General features: G+C 41.9%; 1 protein-coding gene across 1 annotated transcript; it reads right to left on the bottom strand.

Annotated features, from left to right (window-relative positions):
- Positions 1–5,133: 5,133 nt before the first annotated feature.
- LOC311256368 (mRNA decay activator protein ZFP36L1) lies at positions 5,134–9,689 on the bottom strand. Its single transcript, XM_084351361.1, has 2 exons — positions 9,329–9,689; positions 5,134–8,483 (listed from the first exon to the last, which is right to left on the bottom strand). Exons 1-2 carry the CDS (start codon positions 9,380–9,382, stop codon positions 7,278–7,280), a joined length of 1,260 nt encoding a protein of 419 aa, XP_084207487.1. The 5' UTR covers positions 9,383–9,689; the 3' UTR covers positions 5,134–7,277.
- Positions 9,690–14,114: the final 4,425 nt, after the last annotated feature.

Here is a 14,114-nt window from a genome sequence, read left to right as displayed (position 1 = left end):
TGTATTAAGTGCTCAAAACACAACATTTACAAAGAAGAATTTTTGTATAGGCCATTCATCTACTGTCTACGGCTAAAACTTAATTCACTGGGCTTTTATTTTGAAGTCCAGACACTTCCGGTCAGTCATCGGCCTTAATGTGCTGTTTAAGATCAAAAAACGAAAAGACAATCAAAATTTAACCGTAATTTGATTTTGGTTTCCTCGTTTTTTCGTTTTAAAACCAAAAACCAAAAAACGAAAAAACCAGCCTGAATTTTGGTTTTTTGGTTTTTGGTTTGAAACGGAAAACCAAATTACCAGCTTACTTTCGTTTTCTGACAGTTCGGTTTAAAGGAAAAATCAAACTAACGAAACGTACACGGACCGTGAAGAGTTTTCCACACTTACGCCATTTTACCATCACATGTGCCTGCCTGGCTCTACAGCACAACTGGTCTACCTGCTTGAAGGTTGTCTTAAGGCAATGACACGCTTGTCTCGATCCCCGCAGGACCATCAAAGAATCACCGCCAACAAAGTGGCTCCGCTAATTCAGTTACAAACACGTTTCATTTCCTATAACTTCTTCGTGAGGGGCGGTGAGAGTGGAAGCATGTAGGGGATGTGTGTTGCAGAGAGAGAGAGAGAGAGAGAGAGAGAGAGAGAGAGAGAGAGAGAGAGAGAGAGAGAGGATGGTGCAGGTCCAGAGCGACCAGGATCATGACGGACATTCACCACCCCAACCATGAACTGTTTGTGAAGCTGCCTTCTGGCAAGCGCCTATGCAGTATCATGGCCAGGACTGAGCATCTGAGGAGGAGCTTCTTCCCTCAGGTCATTCGGACAATAAGCTCTCATAAACCAACATAACACACACTCAGCCCACACCATATATCACACACATGCATACACGACCCCACCCTGCTACTTTGGACACGGTTCTTTCTGTTTATACTTTTGTCTTTTTGTTTATAATATATATATATATATATAGAGAGAGATATGTGCATTTCACTAAGGTTCCACTAGATGGCAGCACCTCTCTACTTCTGTACAGCTCCAGGGTCTTTTGGTCACTTCATTTGTCATATTTGAAGATTAATGCTAGAAATGCATTCTGTTATGTGAGAAACTATGTAATAATGGAGACGACAAACTTACTGCTCGCATTAGATTCACCCACTGTAACATTTGACATTTGTGTTTGTGTGTGCTGGACACATGTTCAGAGCCTGGCAGGTAACAGGAGAAATTCCCTGATAGTAACCAGCTTTCTGAAATGACTTAATTTATAAAGTGGAGTATAGTAGAGTATGACAGGAGGCAGGAGGCAGCGAAGTGCTGCGTGATTTTGCTGCTGGTTTGGTGAGTTTATAACTCCTAACAGTCTGTTCATCCTGCTGCCGCCTGGCAGAAGATACAGCAGTGTCTGCTGCCGTACCACCAGACTACAGAGCCGCTTCCTTCCTCAGGTTGTGAATCTCCTGAAGTCATCCTCAACACTTCACCATGAATAGTTCATTTTTGTGATATGATGACTATTTACTCATTTGTTTGTGTATTTTTTGTGTGTAGCTCAGGGAACAGAAATTTAATTATAAACTCTCTGTTGCATAATGACAATCAAAATTTATCTTGAACTAATTCAAGAGTTTCAAGGCAGCACTGTGTGTGTTTTACTGCTCCTCTGCAGCAGGAGACTCCCACTGGGACTGGAGGTGGCACAGAGCAGATGGAAGACCAATCAGAGAAACTGTAACCAGCAAACAGTCACACACAAAGGCTACAATCAGCACACAGCCAACATGAAAGGAAGAAATACATCAGCAACAGTAATCAGGAACACTTGAGGATGGACTCTACAGCCTCATGGCACTCGGTCTGAGAGATGACTGAGTGAACATGAAGCTGTGTGTGCACATACAGCACTGACATATTTTACTTGTTGTTTTCAGTGGGGAGGACCTTGAACTTCAGCATGTTTTGTAAGAAATTAAAAAATAGACTGCCTTTCCCTTCCAGTGAATTTAATACAATTTCTTGGTGGTAGCAGAGATGCCAGCACCTTCTGCATGTCTACAGCTGAAAAGAGTTCAAAAAAAGCTCAAAGGAACTGCTTTGCTCAGGGCATCTGTATAACTCCAGTGTCACACACCCCAAAATATCAGTCATATCCACAAAATGTAAAAATATCCAAAAATTATGACAAAATCACAAAATCACGTGGATATCTTCATGTCTTATGATGAAATTTAAAGTAAATTCAAATAACTGACTGTCCTGTAAACATCATGGTTGTAATTCAGCTGGAGGCTTATAAGAGGCAGGTAACACATTGATTTTAATGTAAACACTTCAACACAACTCTGCCGATTTATTTGTCAGTTTTTTTTTAGGACTTTTATTTCAGAGAGACCACCCCCTCCAGTCATACACACACACACACACACGCACACACACACACACACACACACACACATACAGCCACTTATGCACACACCTCCTTTAAAACATTGCCCCAAACCCATTGGTTCCCTCCTGAGTGACCCGTTAATCAATAATTCTTCTTTTTCGCTCTCTAAGCCCGGCACAAACCCTTTCCTGCTGCTGAATTCTCCCAAATCACTTCTTTCAGCCATCTCTACCCTCGCACACATGCAGACACACATGGGGAAGCCGCCCCTCACCCTCTCTCCCAGGATGATTCCAGTCCATTCCCATTGAACAGCATTAGCATACAGATGTTAGACTGAAAAGGGAAAGCAGGGACACACAAAAGGCCTGCATGACCAGGAGGGAGGGAGGGGTCGAGGGGCTGCACAGGGATGGCCCTTGGCCTTTTTAAGGTCTTACAGACACACACACACATTCATGCGCACACACACACACACTACCACGGGTACTGAATGGTAAGTAGCCATGGGGGTTGTGGGAGTCTGCTCCTGCTTCACTCTACTGTTATTCATTCACCAGAGGGAAATCCTCAGCTTGCCCTCAGCTGAATGCCAACACACACACACACACACACACACACACACACACACACACGGACACACAAAAACACTTTTGATTGAGATTGAACTTTTAACTGGTCATGAAACAGTCTAAATGTATATAATAATGTGACCTACATAAGCAAACAAGACCGTCATTGAGAAAGCTGTATACATGGTTATAATAGTTATTCAGGGTTGAATTAGTCAGAAAATCTAACTTTATTTCGCCATCTTCATATGAAAATAATTAATCCTACATAGTCAGTGGACCAACAGAAAAGGGGCCCAGTTCACTGAGTGTTCACACTCTCAGTTCATTTGAGTCAGTTCTCTGTCTGGTTCACTCCGGCCCTAATAGAGCCTCAGGCCTCTTTCTGTTCACACTTTATTTCCTCTGGAGCTCAACCTTTTTAATTAACAGTTTTCACTTGGAACAAGACTGCTGAGGATTTTGAAGCCCCTCACTTTCGTATGAACAGAAACCTTTGTGTTTCTGTTGATGTGGACTGTCGCTTTTTCATTTGTTTGTCGCTCCATATCTGAGAGAGTCGTCATTTCTTCCTCTGACCAAACGACTCCTTTTCTCGAATCCTTGCTAGGGTCGGTGTCCAAGGTTCCATGTTTGTTTTTCAAGCATCCCAGTGTTGTCTATGGCAAGCCTAGAGGGCTGGAGTACAGCGGCAAAGGGCCAAGCAGAACGTGGAGCATATTGTGTTCACACAATGCACAGGTTAAGTGAAATGCAACTGAGGGGACTGATTTGTTTGAATTGTTCACATTACACAAAAAATGCTGGCTAATCACTCTGAGTTCATTTGGAGAGCTGAAAGAGACCAAGTGAGACAAGACCCTTAGATCCACCTATAACATTCAACTGCTGTTTACATGTTAATGCATTAGTAAAAAATAATAACACAATAACACTCTGAATGGGAGTAATGTCAGTATGGCTGGTTTAAGTGTATTTTACGGAGTCTATATAGAAATAGTATTATAATATTATTTTGGATGCAGGAGATATATTTGTAATTAAACATTTACACATTAAGTTTTTAAACCCAACAACGCACACACACACACACACAGACACACACACACACACACACACACACACACACACACACACACACAGAGGGGAGGACGTCAACTTCTGCTCCACTTTGTGTGAATGGATGGAAATCAGTCACAAGTATCTCTGTGCCCCATTGTGTGCTGGGAAGTCTTTGTTCGAGCATCTGTTGCCCAAACATTCTCCTCAGTGTCACTCACTCTAAATTGGTCTGTTCAGACGAGTTGCAACAAAACTCACTCCTCTTCCCACACAACACACAACACACACACATAAACACACACATGGAGGGGAGGGCTGGGAGATTCCCTAAACGCAAGTAAGAGAAAGAGTTAATCTTTGTTCCTTTTGTGTGTCAATGAGACACAGATGAGCGTAAAGGTCCTAGAAGCACTGGCAGAATTTTAAAGCGATGCTCGTGGGAACGCTTCGCCAAAAATGAACATTTGTGTTGTTTCATCATGTCGACCATAAAGATTTCCTGCTCGGCATCATCAGCTTTCTGCAATTTTACTGAACATAGAAGGAATTTAATTGAAGGAGTTCTTCTAACAATGTAGTGATTTTGTCTGGAGGAGTCTTGTCTGCAGAAAGTAAAACTGCCTTTACTTACACTGCTTCTTCTAGCTGAGCTAATCAGTGTCTGAGTTCTGATCATTTCCCTCTGGCTCCTTATATGTGACCTTGCAGAATAATAATGTATGGCTTAAGAAAAAGTTTTTGTAGAGATGTGAGGGGGCAGAGAGGAAAGATGTGAGAAAGACTAAGCTTTAGGTAATGAAGACATACTGTAAATCTCAGTGTGAACGATGTGGATCAGAGCTAGAGCTCTATATGTAAGAGAAGAGTGAAAGAGCTGAATATTTTTTTAAAGTAAGCTGCTGGAGGTCATTCTTTTGTACATTTATGTTGCTACTTTGCTCAAGTTTCTGTTTCATTATACACTTGAGACAAAAATGACCTAATATATAGGAAAATATCTTCAATCTTAAAACCTCCTTTATTTAATACAATCATACCAGAGCTCCTGTGACCCATATAACAAAACTATACAAAAGTGTATTGAGATACAAGATGGCAGAGGTCTTATTTTTCAAAGACTTTTATTTTGAAATAAAGATGGACAAATATATTAAGATAAAGAGCTAGGATATCAACCATAACCAATGGAATGTAAACAATAAATGCACTTAAATTATGTAAAACAAAAACACGATATCAAACAACACAATATAGGTTTTGCTTTGAAAAACAAAAATAAATAAGACTTTAAGTTAACAAAAGTTACAAAACCGGCTTGCTGTCGAGTCAAGCTAACAATAAGCTACAGCAATAAGCGACGAGCGTCTCTGGACTCATCGGGGCAGGTTGGGTCGATTTCACGACAAAAACAAACAATCACAAACTTGCCTGATTTTCTTTTGAACTCGTTTGATTTCACCTGCCGCCCAGAGAGTTAAGCAGCTAGCTAGCTAGCGTGCAACAGCGGTCGACCTACAAACACATTGTCATCAAGGCAACTCTGATAGATAAAAATCAACTATAAACAAAGGTCACCTTTTTACCTGTTTGTTTACATCACAAGAGAGGAAGATAACACACAGGTAGGAATTTTCACACACAAAGACCACAATGCAGTAATACAGCAGTCCTGACATACACTCAGATTAATCACACATATTAACACTCTTCTTCATTAAAATAATCTTCTGATGGTTGAGTAGCTCTCCATCTGATGGCGATAGTGTACACATTCTTCATCACTGCTAACTCACACTGACGCCGTGAATGTGGGGTGAACGCCCTCTTTCACCACCGCTTTGCTTTGCGTAGATATCAGCACTAAACATTGGAAGAAGGTTATTACAGTCAGAGGTGTGAGGCTGAACGGAGAGGAGAGGAGACTCACTGTAGACTCACACCAGCAGCAGTGATTTTAAAGATGTTTCGCCGTCATCGGTACTGACTAACTTATTGAGCTGCTTGTGATGAAGATTCAGTGAGTCTTGATTTCTGCCAGGCCTTTTAGCCAATAAGGCAACATACATGTAGAATGCCAAAATGTGTTTCTTCCTCCTTCCCTCTCCTCTCCATGAGCCTTCTTAAAGCTACTGGATAGCATAAAAAGCAGATGGACATCATGGATGCATAAGTAAAGCATAATTTCTCAAAAAAGCATAAACACAATCACATGAAACGGACAGAAAAAAAACCCAAATTATACAAAAAGCAATAAATAAGTCTAAAAAGGTGTTAAGCTATGATAACAATAATCATAACACTGTATATTAACTGTCACTGCTAAAGGCTAGGCTAGTTGTTATCAGTACTAGGAGGTTAGGGGAAATCTAACATCAACTTTGGTAACTAGAGAGTCAGTGGGTTGCCTACACTTGTGCTATCTTTTGTTGCTAAGGCAGTTTAGCTGAACCCTTGCCAGGCAGTCAAATTGGCTGACAAATACAATCAAGTCGCCACAGCTATACAGCCAATCAGTCAATCAGTCAATCATACAGTGACGGCATACAGTCATTTAACCCTCTTACGCATGGACAAGAGGCTGGATTCATACAGTCAGAGAGCCCTGAACATGACTGGAGAAGTGCTGCAGGCTGGCATCACCGAAACAGTTTGTAAGGAGGGACAATAGGAAATCAAGTCTGTAAAAAACAACATTGCTATGTTAAAAAAGTGGATAGCACACCAGTCATACACAGGGCAAACAGCACTAATCTTACATCGGGGTACAGGAAGTTCTCACACAGAACTTCCCACTGAGCCAGAGCAGCTAAGTCAAGTACCCTCCAGGTATTCTCTAAAAATGGGTATACAACAGTATACAGCAGTAACAATGGCATAAAAGAACAACCTCACAAAAATAACAATAAAACAAAAGGAGAAGTCAGCTAAAACTGGACGAACACTGAGCAGCGCTACAACTGCTTGGATGAGAAATGCAATATGCACAAAGTTAGGTACGTTTACCCAGCTGCATTCAGGGAGGAACTGAAAACCTAATGTTTAAATCCTTTGTGACTTTATCTGAACTGTGTAGTTTTGATAATCGAGTTTCTACTTTATTTAGACCCAATATTGTGAGGAGAAGACATGCCTCAAAGCTGCATGTTTTGACTGGACAGAAAAACCCAACATCAGATCCTGGTCACATAGACTTAAACAATTAGAGCATCTATCCCTAATTAAATTCAGCCCTGTGGTAAAACCCTTCCCTACTCGTCTGAAACAGACAGGCGGCTAAAGATGGGCAGGCGTCGGCCTTCGAAGCTTGGTGACTCTGTGCCACTGGAGGAAGAGCTGAGGGAGCAGGAGGAGGTGTAGCCTTCTTCAGAGAGGGAGTCAGCTGAGGAGCAGCGCTGAAGGCCAGGAGGGGCTTTGAGGCAGACGGGCAGCTGCTGGGGGAGTTTGTAAGGAAGGTTTGGGTTTTTGGAGGTGGGACACCTGGCGCTGACAGAGTCGTTCACAGCGTAGAAGCGCAGAGCTGAATCACTGCTGTCTCCTGTCAGGTCGGTTATGCCAGAAAAGGGGTAGGGGCAATGCTTCAGGGGCCCCGGCTCAGGGAAGAGAGGTGAGAGGAGCTCTGGGCTCCCTGTGGATGGTGGGGAAGGAGAGACAGAGGAGGCCCGGGTAAAGAGGAGGGAAGAAGGCTGCAACTCCTCAACTGGTTGGAAAGTCTGTGGAGAGGAGGAGAAGCCTGCAAAGCTGAAGCTGTGACGCAGCAGGGGAGGCCTCAGCTTCTGTTTCTGAGGAGCGTCGCCAGTGTTGACCTCATCGGCGTTGTGGATGAAGTGGCAGCGAGCGCCGTACGGGCAGAAGCCTATCGTGTGGAAGGTGCGGCATGGCTCCGTCTTGTACTTAGGGTGCCTGCTGAGACCTCTGAGCTCATCCATGCCATGGGCAAACTGGCACTTGGTGCCGTACTTGCAGGTGCCACTTTCCTCATAGGTGCGACACAGTTCGGTCTTGTAGCGGGTGGAGATGTGAGGTGATGGGGCTGAGGGTCTTGCGGCAGAGGGGGAAGCAGCTGAGGAGAGAGAGGTGTTGCTGATGCAGAGGCCTGGTGGAGGGAGCAGCACGGACGGGGACACGTTAGGCATTTTGTCCTGAGGGCTGCTGACGTTGCCCTCGATCATGCTGACCGAGCGGTCGACTCTGAAGGGGATGTGGCTGAGCGTAGAGCGGGGAAGTTGACCATCCCTGTTCCACTGCTGGGTGGAGGCCATGTTGAGCCCCCAGCAGGCTGAGTCGGTCACCTCAGAGCTGCTGCTGCTGCTGCTGCTGTTGAACTTGGAGTTGGGGAGGGTGACGGGGCAGAGAGAATGACGACGCTGGAAGCCCAGGACTCTCAGACTGTGCTGCTGCCGTTGCTGCTGTGAGCTGGCAGGCGAGCCATCTGTCGCCTCGAGGCCGCGGAAATTCTGTCACACAAAAGAAGAGGGGAGAAGAATAGATGTGAGCTCTCTGCATTCCTGGAGCACTGGAGCGAGACTGGCAGGGCCAAGTCAAGCTGAAAGGAGATTTTAAAGCTGCAGCTGAAGCAACAAGGCTGATAAAATAAATTGGAGAAATTCATTGTAAAAGTTGGACTATGCTTTATCTTCTAACTTTATATTTCATTTTTTGTTTCATCAAATAAAAACCAAATATTAAAAGAGAAAAAGGTTTGTGTTTAAGCTGGATTTTAAGTTGCATTAGTGAAAATACAATTACATTTATTATTTTATCATAGTCGAAGCCATTATAGTCTTATACGTACACAAACTTAACAGTTTACCAAAGAAGAAATCACATTTCTGTAATTATTACTTGACAAAAATCTACTATAAAGTTTTTTTTTATCTCTATGCTTTAGGAAATCCTATCAAAACAAACCTCTACATCTCCTTTTCTTGAATGTAATACATGATTTGATATTTTGTGAAACGAACGTTTGAGCTCTAATCCACGCTGCAGAGAAGATGAAATTTACAAACTTCCTTTTTCACCCCAAACACCACATTTTCCCCCAAACGCTGAAATGAATACATCATTAATAACGACATTTCCTGGAATAAGTTCAGGATGCACCCAAAGAAAAACACTATCAGTTAGTTAATTTGGCAATGTTTTAAAAAAAATAACTTTTCACCACTTCATTATTAATTTCCACATGAATTAATACTGTTAATACTTGACTCTAGCACTGCATAGCACAGTAAGACGATCACAGAAGAGGCAGATGTGGCAGATAAAAGTTAAAAAGTTTGTCAGTGGTTGCTCTCACCTTGCAGAACTCCTCATCCAGTTCCAGGAAAGGCGTTAGAAAGTCGGAGGGCATGATTCACTGTCCCCGCTGAGTGAAGACGCTGGATGTCTGATCCCACAGTGGAGGACTGCTGGGGAGGACAAAATGTCGAAGTGAAGTGAAGATGGAGAGACAGACAAAGTCTGGTCTTTGGGGAGCTGGGATGACACAGAAAGATTTAAGGGTCTGGGGAGATCCCTTCGCTGGCTGTTTTTGGATGGTCAGGGTAGAAGGAACTGCTTGTTCCAGTAGTTGAGAAAGTTTTTTTGGGGAGGGAAGGGGAGAGAAATGAAGAGGCAGTCTGGTCCGTTGCAAAGGAGACAAGGATTTGGGAGAAAGAGCAACGTGACCCCAGGAGGAAAGTTCCTCGACCATCTGTTGGAATCTGTTTAAATAGTTGGGGAAACCCACCCATTCACACCCCCCTGCCTGTGATCCTCAGGGGGCAGGGCAAGGAGTGTGTGTGTTAATGTGTGCTAATGTGTGTGTGTTGGGGGTTGGGCTGGGGGAGGGGGTCCTGCATTGTAATGGTGTGCTGGGGGGCAGGGTGGGCACAGAAAGACGGGGAGGGAGCTGAATGAAGCTACTTTTCAACCCATTCATTACCAAATCCTTCTGGATGCATTCTTCTTTCTCCAACAGCCAGTCCTCTTACTTTGTGTAGGATCGATACAGCTAAGGAGATAATGACAAGTGCTGCTAATACCAGTTACATTTACCGTCATTAGTGCAGTTCAAATGCAGCAAAGTTGTTCAAATGTGTTAAAGTTTATTTGACATATGTATACAACTCATTTCCCTCCACATGTTCTCAGCTGCAGTTGATATAAACAAGACTCAATATCTGTTTAACTCTGGATTCTCTCCATTAAAGCTGTAAAGATTCATTACATCGGGTGATATTTGGTCGTTGAAGATGTCTCTCCACCCTCTTTTCACACACTTTGTTGATAGAGACAGTGTTAATTAGTCTAAGGGTATTTTTCCAGAGTCATCTGGGGTCACTGGCAGACAAAATCTGGTCTAACTGAAAACGTAATTTTAACAGATTTATGTTTCATATTAAATGGTTTAAATATAGAACAATATAGGCCGTGTGCTACCAGTAAGACGTTGCAGGACATAGTAAAATGAGGCCTCACACCATAAAAGTAGACCATGTGGCTGCGGCTCATGTGGTAGAGCTTGCATCCATCAGTCATTTAATCAGTGAATTCAAGCAATCGGTGAACAAACACTCATGTCTGAACCAGTTTTTAAAGTCTTTTCTTTACTGTCTTTTCAACAGGAAATGCTCCCTCTTTACTGGATATTTGACACGTACATAGACATAACACAATGTTCTCACAACTTTTATTTTAAACAGTAGAGTTTATTCCTCCAAACACACTGCATGTAACGCTGATTAAAATAATCAAGCTAAAAATGGAGGAATACATTTTTAGGCTTTTTAAATGAAGAAAAACTGTCCAACCTGAGTCTTACTTTTCAACAATTTGATCTGAGAAGGTGAATTTCACAACATGTCTGCCTTTGGAAACTGACAATACAGTTGTGATAACTATGACATTTCTCCATTGCAGATGTTTTCTCCATTCTCCATTGAATATTCATTGAAATAATGTTTTGTCATGTGGACTTTAACAGGATTTATTACGACTCGGGGTAACATCAGCTCAGAAATAACATCTCACAATAAAATGTACTTTTATCAAAAACAATAAACGTTTCTGCAATGCACTTGCATTCACATGAGCTGAAAAGAAGGAGGAATGCTTTTAAATGGATTTCGAGCCCATCAAACTCCAAACTCTTGTCTGCTGGAAACTCCAAAATGCCCACAGGTGTAAATGGAGCGTGAGGCTGATGATCTGTCCAGGGTCAACCCCACCCAGTTTTAGTTCAGTAGAGTTTTAGTTCTTGAATGTTTGTCAGAGTCAGAGATGCCTTCAAGGCTGAAATCATTTCATAGGTTGAAACTAACTGAGTAAACTGTTACCAGTTACAATTTATTCCAGGAAGAATCTCATTTGACAATTGTATCAAGAGAAGAAACTACTTATGAATGATTTTTTTTGTGAGTTTTTCGGGCTTCCATTATTTAAGCCAGATCCTTAAAAATTGTGGATGGATGTTTAGTAGGACTGAAGACTTTCTTACGATGTGGGCAGTTTCAAGGTAACCAAGTCTTTTGTTACTATCTGCTGTTTGTTGACTACAATTTGTGCCTTTCAATATTCTGAATGAATAAATATATGCACTTATATCTCAGTTTATATTTTATATTCATGGCCTCACATGTTTAAGAGATAAGAACAAGTCATGCCAAGTGGGTGAGTAGTGATCCAGCCACTCCCGCAGCAGTGATGTTTCATCGTCAAGGTTATGTCCTTTCACAGCTTGTTGTTGTGTTGAAATGCAAATACAGTCAGTGAGGGTGGATCAAAGCTCGCAGGATGGAAAAGTGTTAAATATTGCTCTTTGTTTGAATGGGTCAACTTGGGTTTTCCAACTTGGGTGTTGTAACCTTGTCTGTTAACTTTTCAGCCTGAGGCAGGTAGATAGACTTTCATAATAATGAAGACAACATCTCCAATGATCCCATGCTAAGTACATCATTTTGTTGTTGTATGTATAGTAACTGAAGCACGGATACACTCATATGGTTTGAAATCCAGATGAAACCAGGCAGTGTATTGTCTTCAGATGGATTGTCCGGACCAGACAGTTAAGAGCCTTTTGCTTGTTTGATCTAACTCTCTGAAACTCAGAGACCACATGTTGTTTGAACTTGTTGTTGTGTATTGTACCATTTGACAGCATTTACAGCGGGAGCAACGATGCATTTCAAACACTGCTGTTGATGTGTTGTTTTTGCTGGCATTGTGTCTCTGTATGGACACTGGGGGAACATTTCAGACAGTGGTAATGTTGTGGTCGGGTGATCTGGGGTGTTGAGCCCATCAAGGAGTTCAGGGGCTCCACAGAGGAAGTGTAAACACTGCACTGTTTGCTGTCAGTGGGACTCAGCTGGTACTACTGAAACAGTATAAATGGTACAATGAAAAGTACCTAATGTTTGTCTAAGTGTGTTTGTGTGTGAAAGAGGGAGAACAAGTAAGATGAGCATTGTGAAAGCGTTAACACTGAGCTGACTACATTTGAAAACCGACCTTCCTCCCTCCAGTGAGGCCCTCAGGGGCTTGTGACAGTAAAATGAGGAAGAATGAAGACAGAAGACCGACTGTAATCGGTCATTTTAAATGTAAAAGCAGTCGATTACACATCACAGGCAACATATAGAACTACAATGTGTTGATGTGTGTCAGACAGCTTATTTTGGATTGTTTGCAGCCACTTTCAGATGAACTGTCTCTCAGTTCATACAGCCTCAAAGACAAACTGTAAAACATTTCTTATCAGAGCGCCTCATTGATACGTTACTGGTGTGTGTGTGTGTGTGTGTGTGTGTGTGTGTGTGTGTGTGTGTATGTGTGTTCAGGGTTAAATAACTGTAACCCAGTGCGGTTTCCTCCCTGTGGTCGGTTGGTTTGGTAACAGTCTGACTGTCGTTATGTCTCTGTCTTTCCTTTCCTTTTTTCTTTTGGCTTTTTTCTACCCTCCTCTACAGGCTGCTCCATCTCTTTTTCTTGTGTCTGTCTTTCAGCTTTACATTTTAGCCAAGTTATTTATGAATGGCAGGGTATATTTGTCCATCAAACCTCCTGTATTATCGTGTAGCTATTTTTCCTGATCGATCAGGCAAATTAATGAGTCTCCCCCTCCTCTCCCTCACCTCTATTGTTGTGGTCTGGTCTAGTGACACAGCAACTGAATGTGTTCTTACATAACCACTGTAACTGTCTGTGGCTGCTGGATGTGTGTGTTTGTGTGTGTGTATGTGTGTGTGGGTGTTTTGTTCTTTCTTCTTCTTCTTTTGGTGATATGCAGTTTCATTGCATGGTTTCACTCATAACCCACAACATGATTATAAAAATAAATGTCTTAATATCCAGGGATTGATCCCACTAAGCGTTATCATGATACTTATTTGATGAGTATTTTTTAGGGCTATGCAATTAATCGCAATATAATCAAAATTGCAACATGGCTAAGTGCATTATCCAAGAGGAAAAAGCAGCATTTTTTTGACAACGGTAAACATGTGAACAGCATTATGATGAAGTAGTGCTGCAGACATCCTGTCCTCAAAATCTTGTTCTCCAGATAAGAGAAAGCATGTTTGTTTGGTACAGTCCCCAACACGTGTCTCATCATCATGATCAACAAAATTAAAATTGTGATGCAAAAATGATAATTTCCACTAATTGTGAATCATATTGCAATCGAAATGTATCCGTCCACACAGTTGCAATATGATCTTTCGACCGTATCGTGCAACCCTAGTATTTTTTCGAAAAGAAAAATATTTCCTCTAGTATTTTCATAGACTCTAAACTTTATGTTCTCATTAACATAATAAGTCACAAATGTTAAATATAGCAGTGCTAAAGGTTTTTCCATAAACAGCCATGGAGGAATGTCGTCTGAACACAATAGTTTAAAACTAACAAAAACGGTTATTCAAATCAGGTAGTGCTGCATGTTACATTAATGTTTAACTGTGAAACACAAAGTTTTGCATTTAAATGTTCTTTGGATAGGCTCCACTAAATAAAGCAGAGAGACGTGCTTTTAGACAAATCATCTTTGTGGAAGACAGCATGGAGAAAAACCCCGTTATAGGATGATATTTGCATTAAAG

The sequence above is a fragment of the Pagrus pagrus genome, assembly GCF_965226575.1.
Source record: "Pagrus pagrus genome assembly, chromosome: 4".
Lineage (NCBI taxonomy): Eukaryota > Metazoa > Chordata > Actinopteri > Spariformes > Sparidae > Pagrus > Pagrus pagrus.
The sequence above is the reverse complement of the archived record's forward strand: the minus strand, read 5'-3'. Positions and strand labels throughout refer to the sequence as shown.

Coding starts and splice junctions, on each gene's coding strand:
- LOC311256368 (XM_084351361.1), bottom strand. CDS start 9,382: ATGCCCTCCGACTTTCTAACGCCTTTCCTGGAACTGGATGAGGAGTTC. Junction 8,484..9,328: donor TGGATGAGGAGTTCTGCAAG/GTGAGAGCAACC, acceptor TTTGTGTGACAG/AATTTCCGCGGCCTCGAGGC.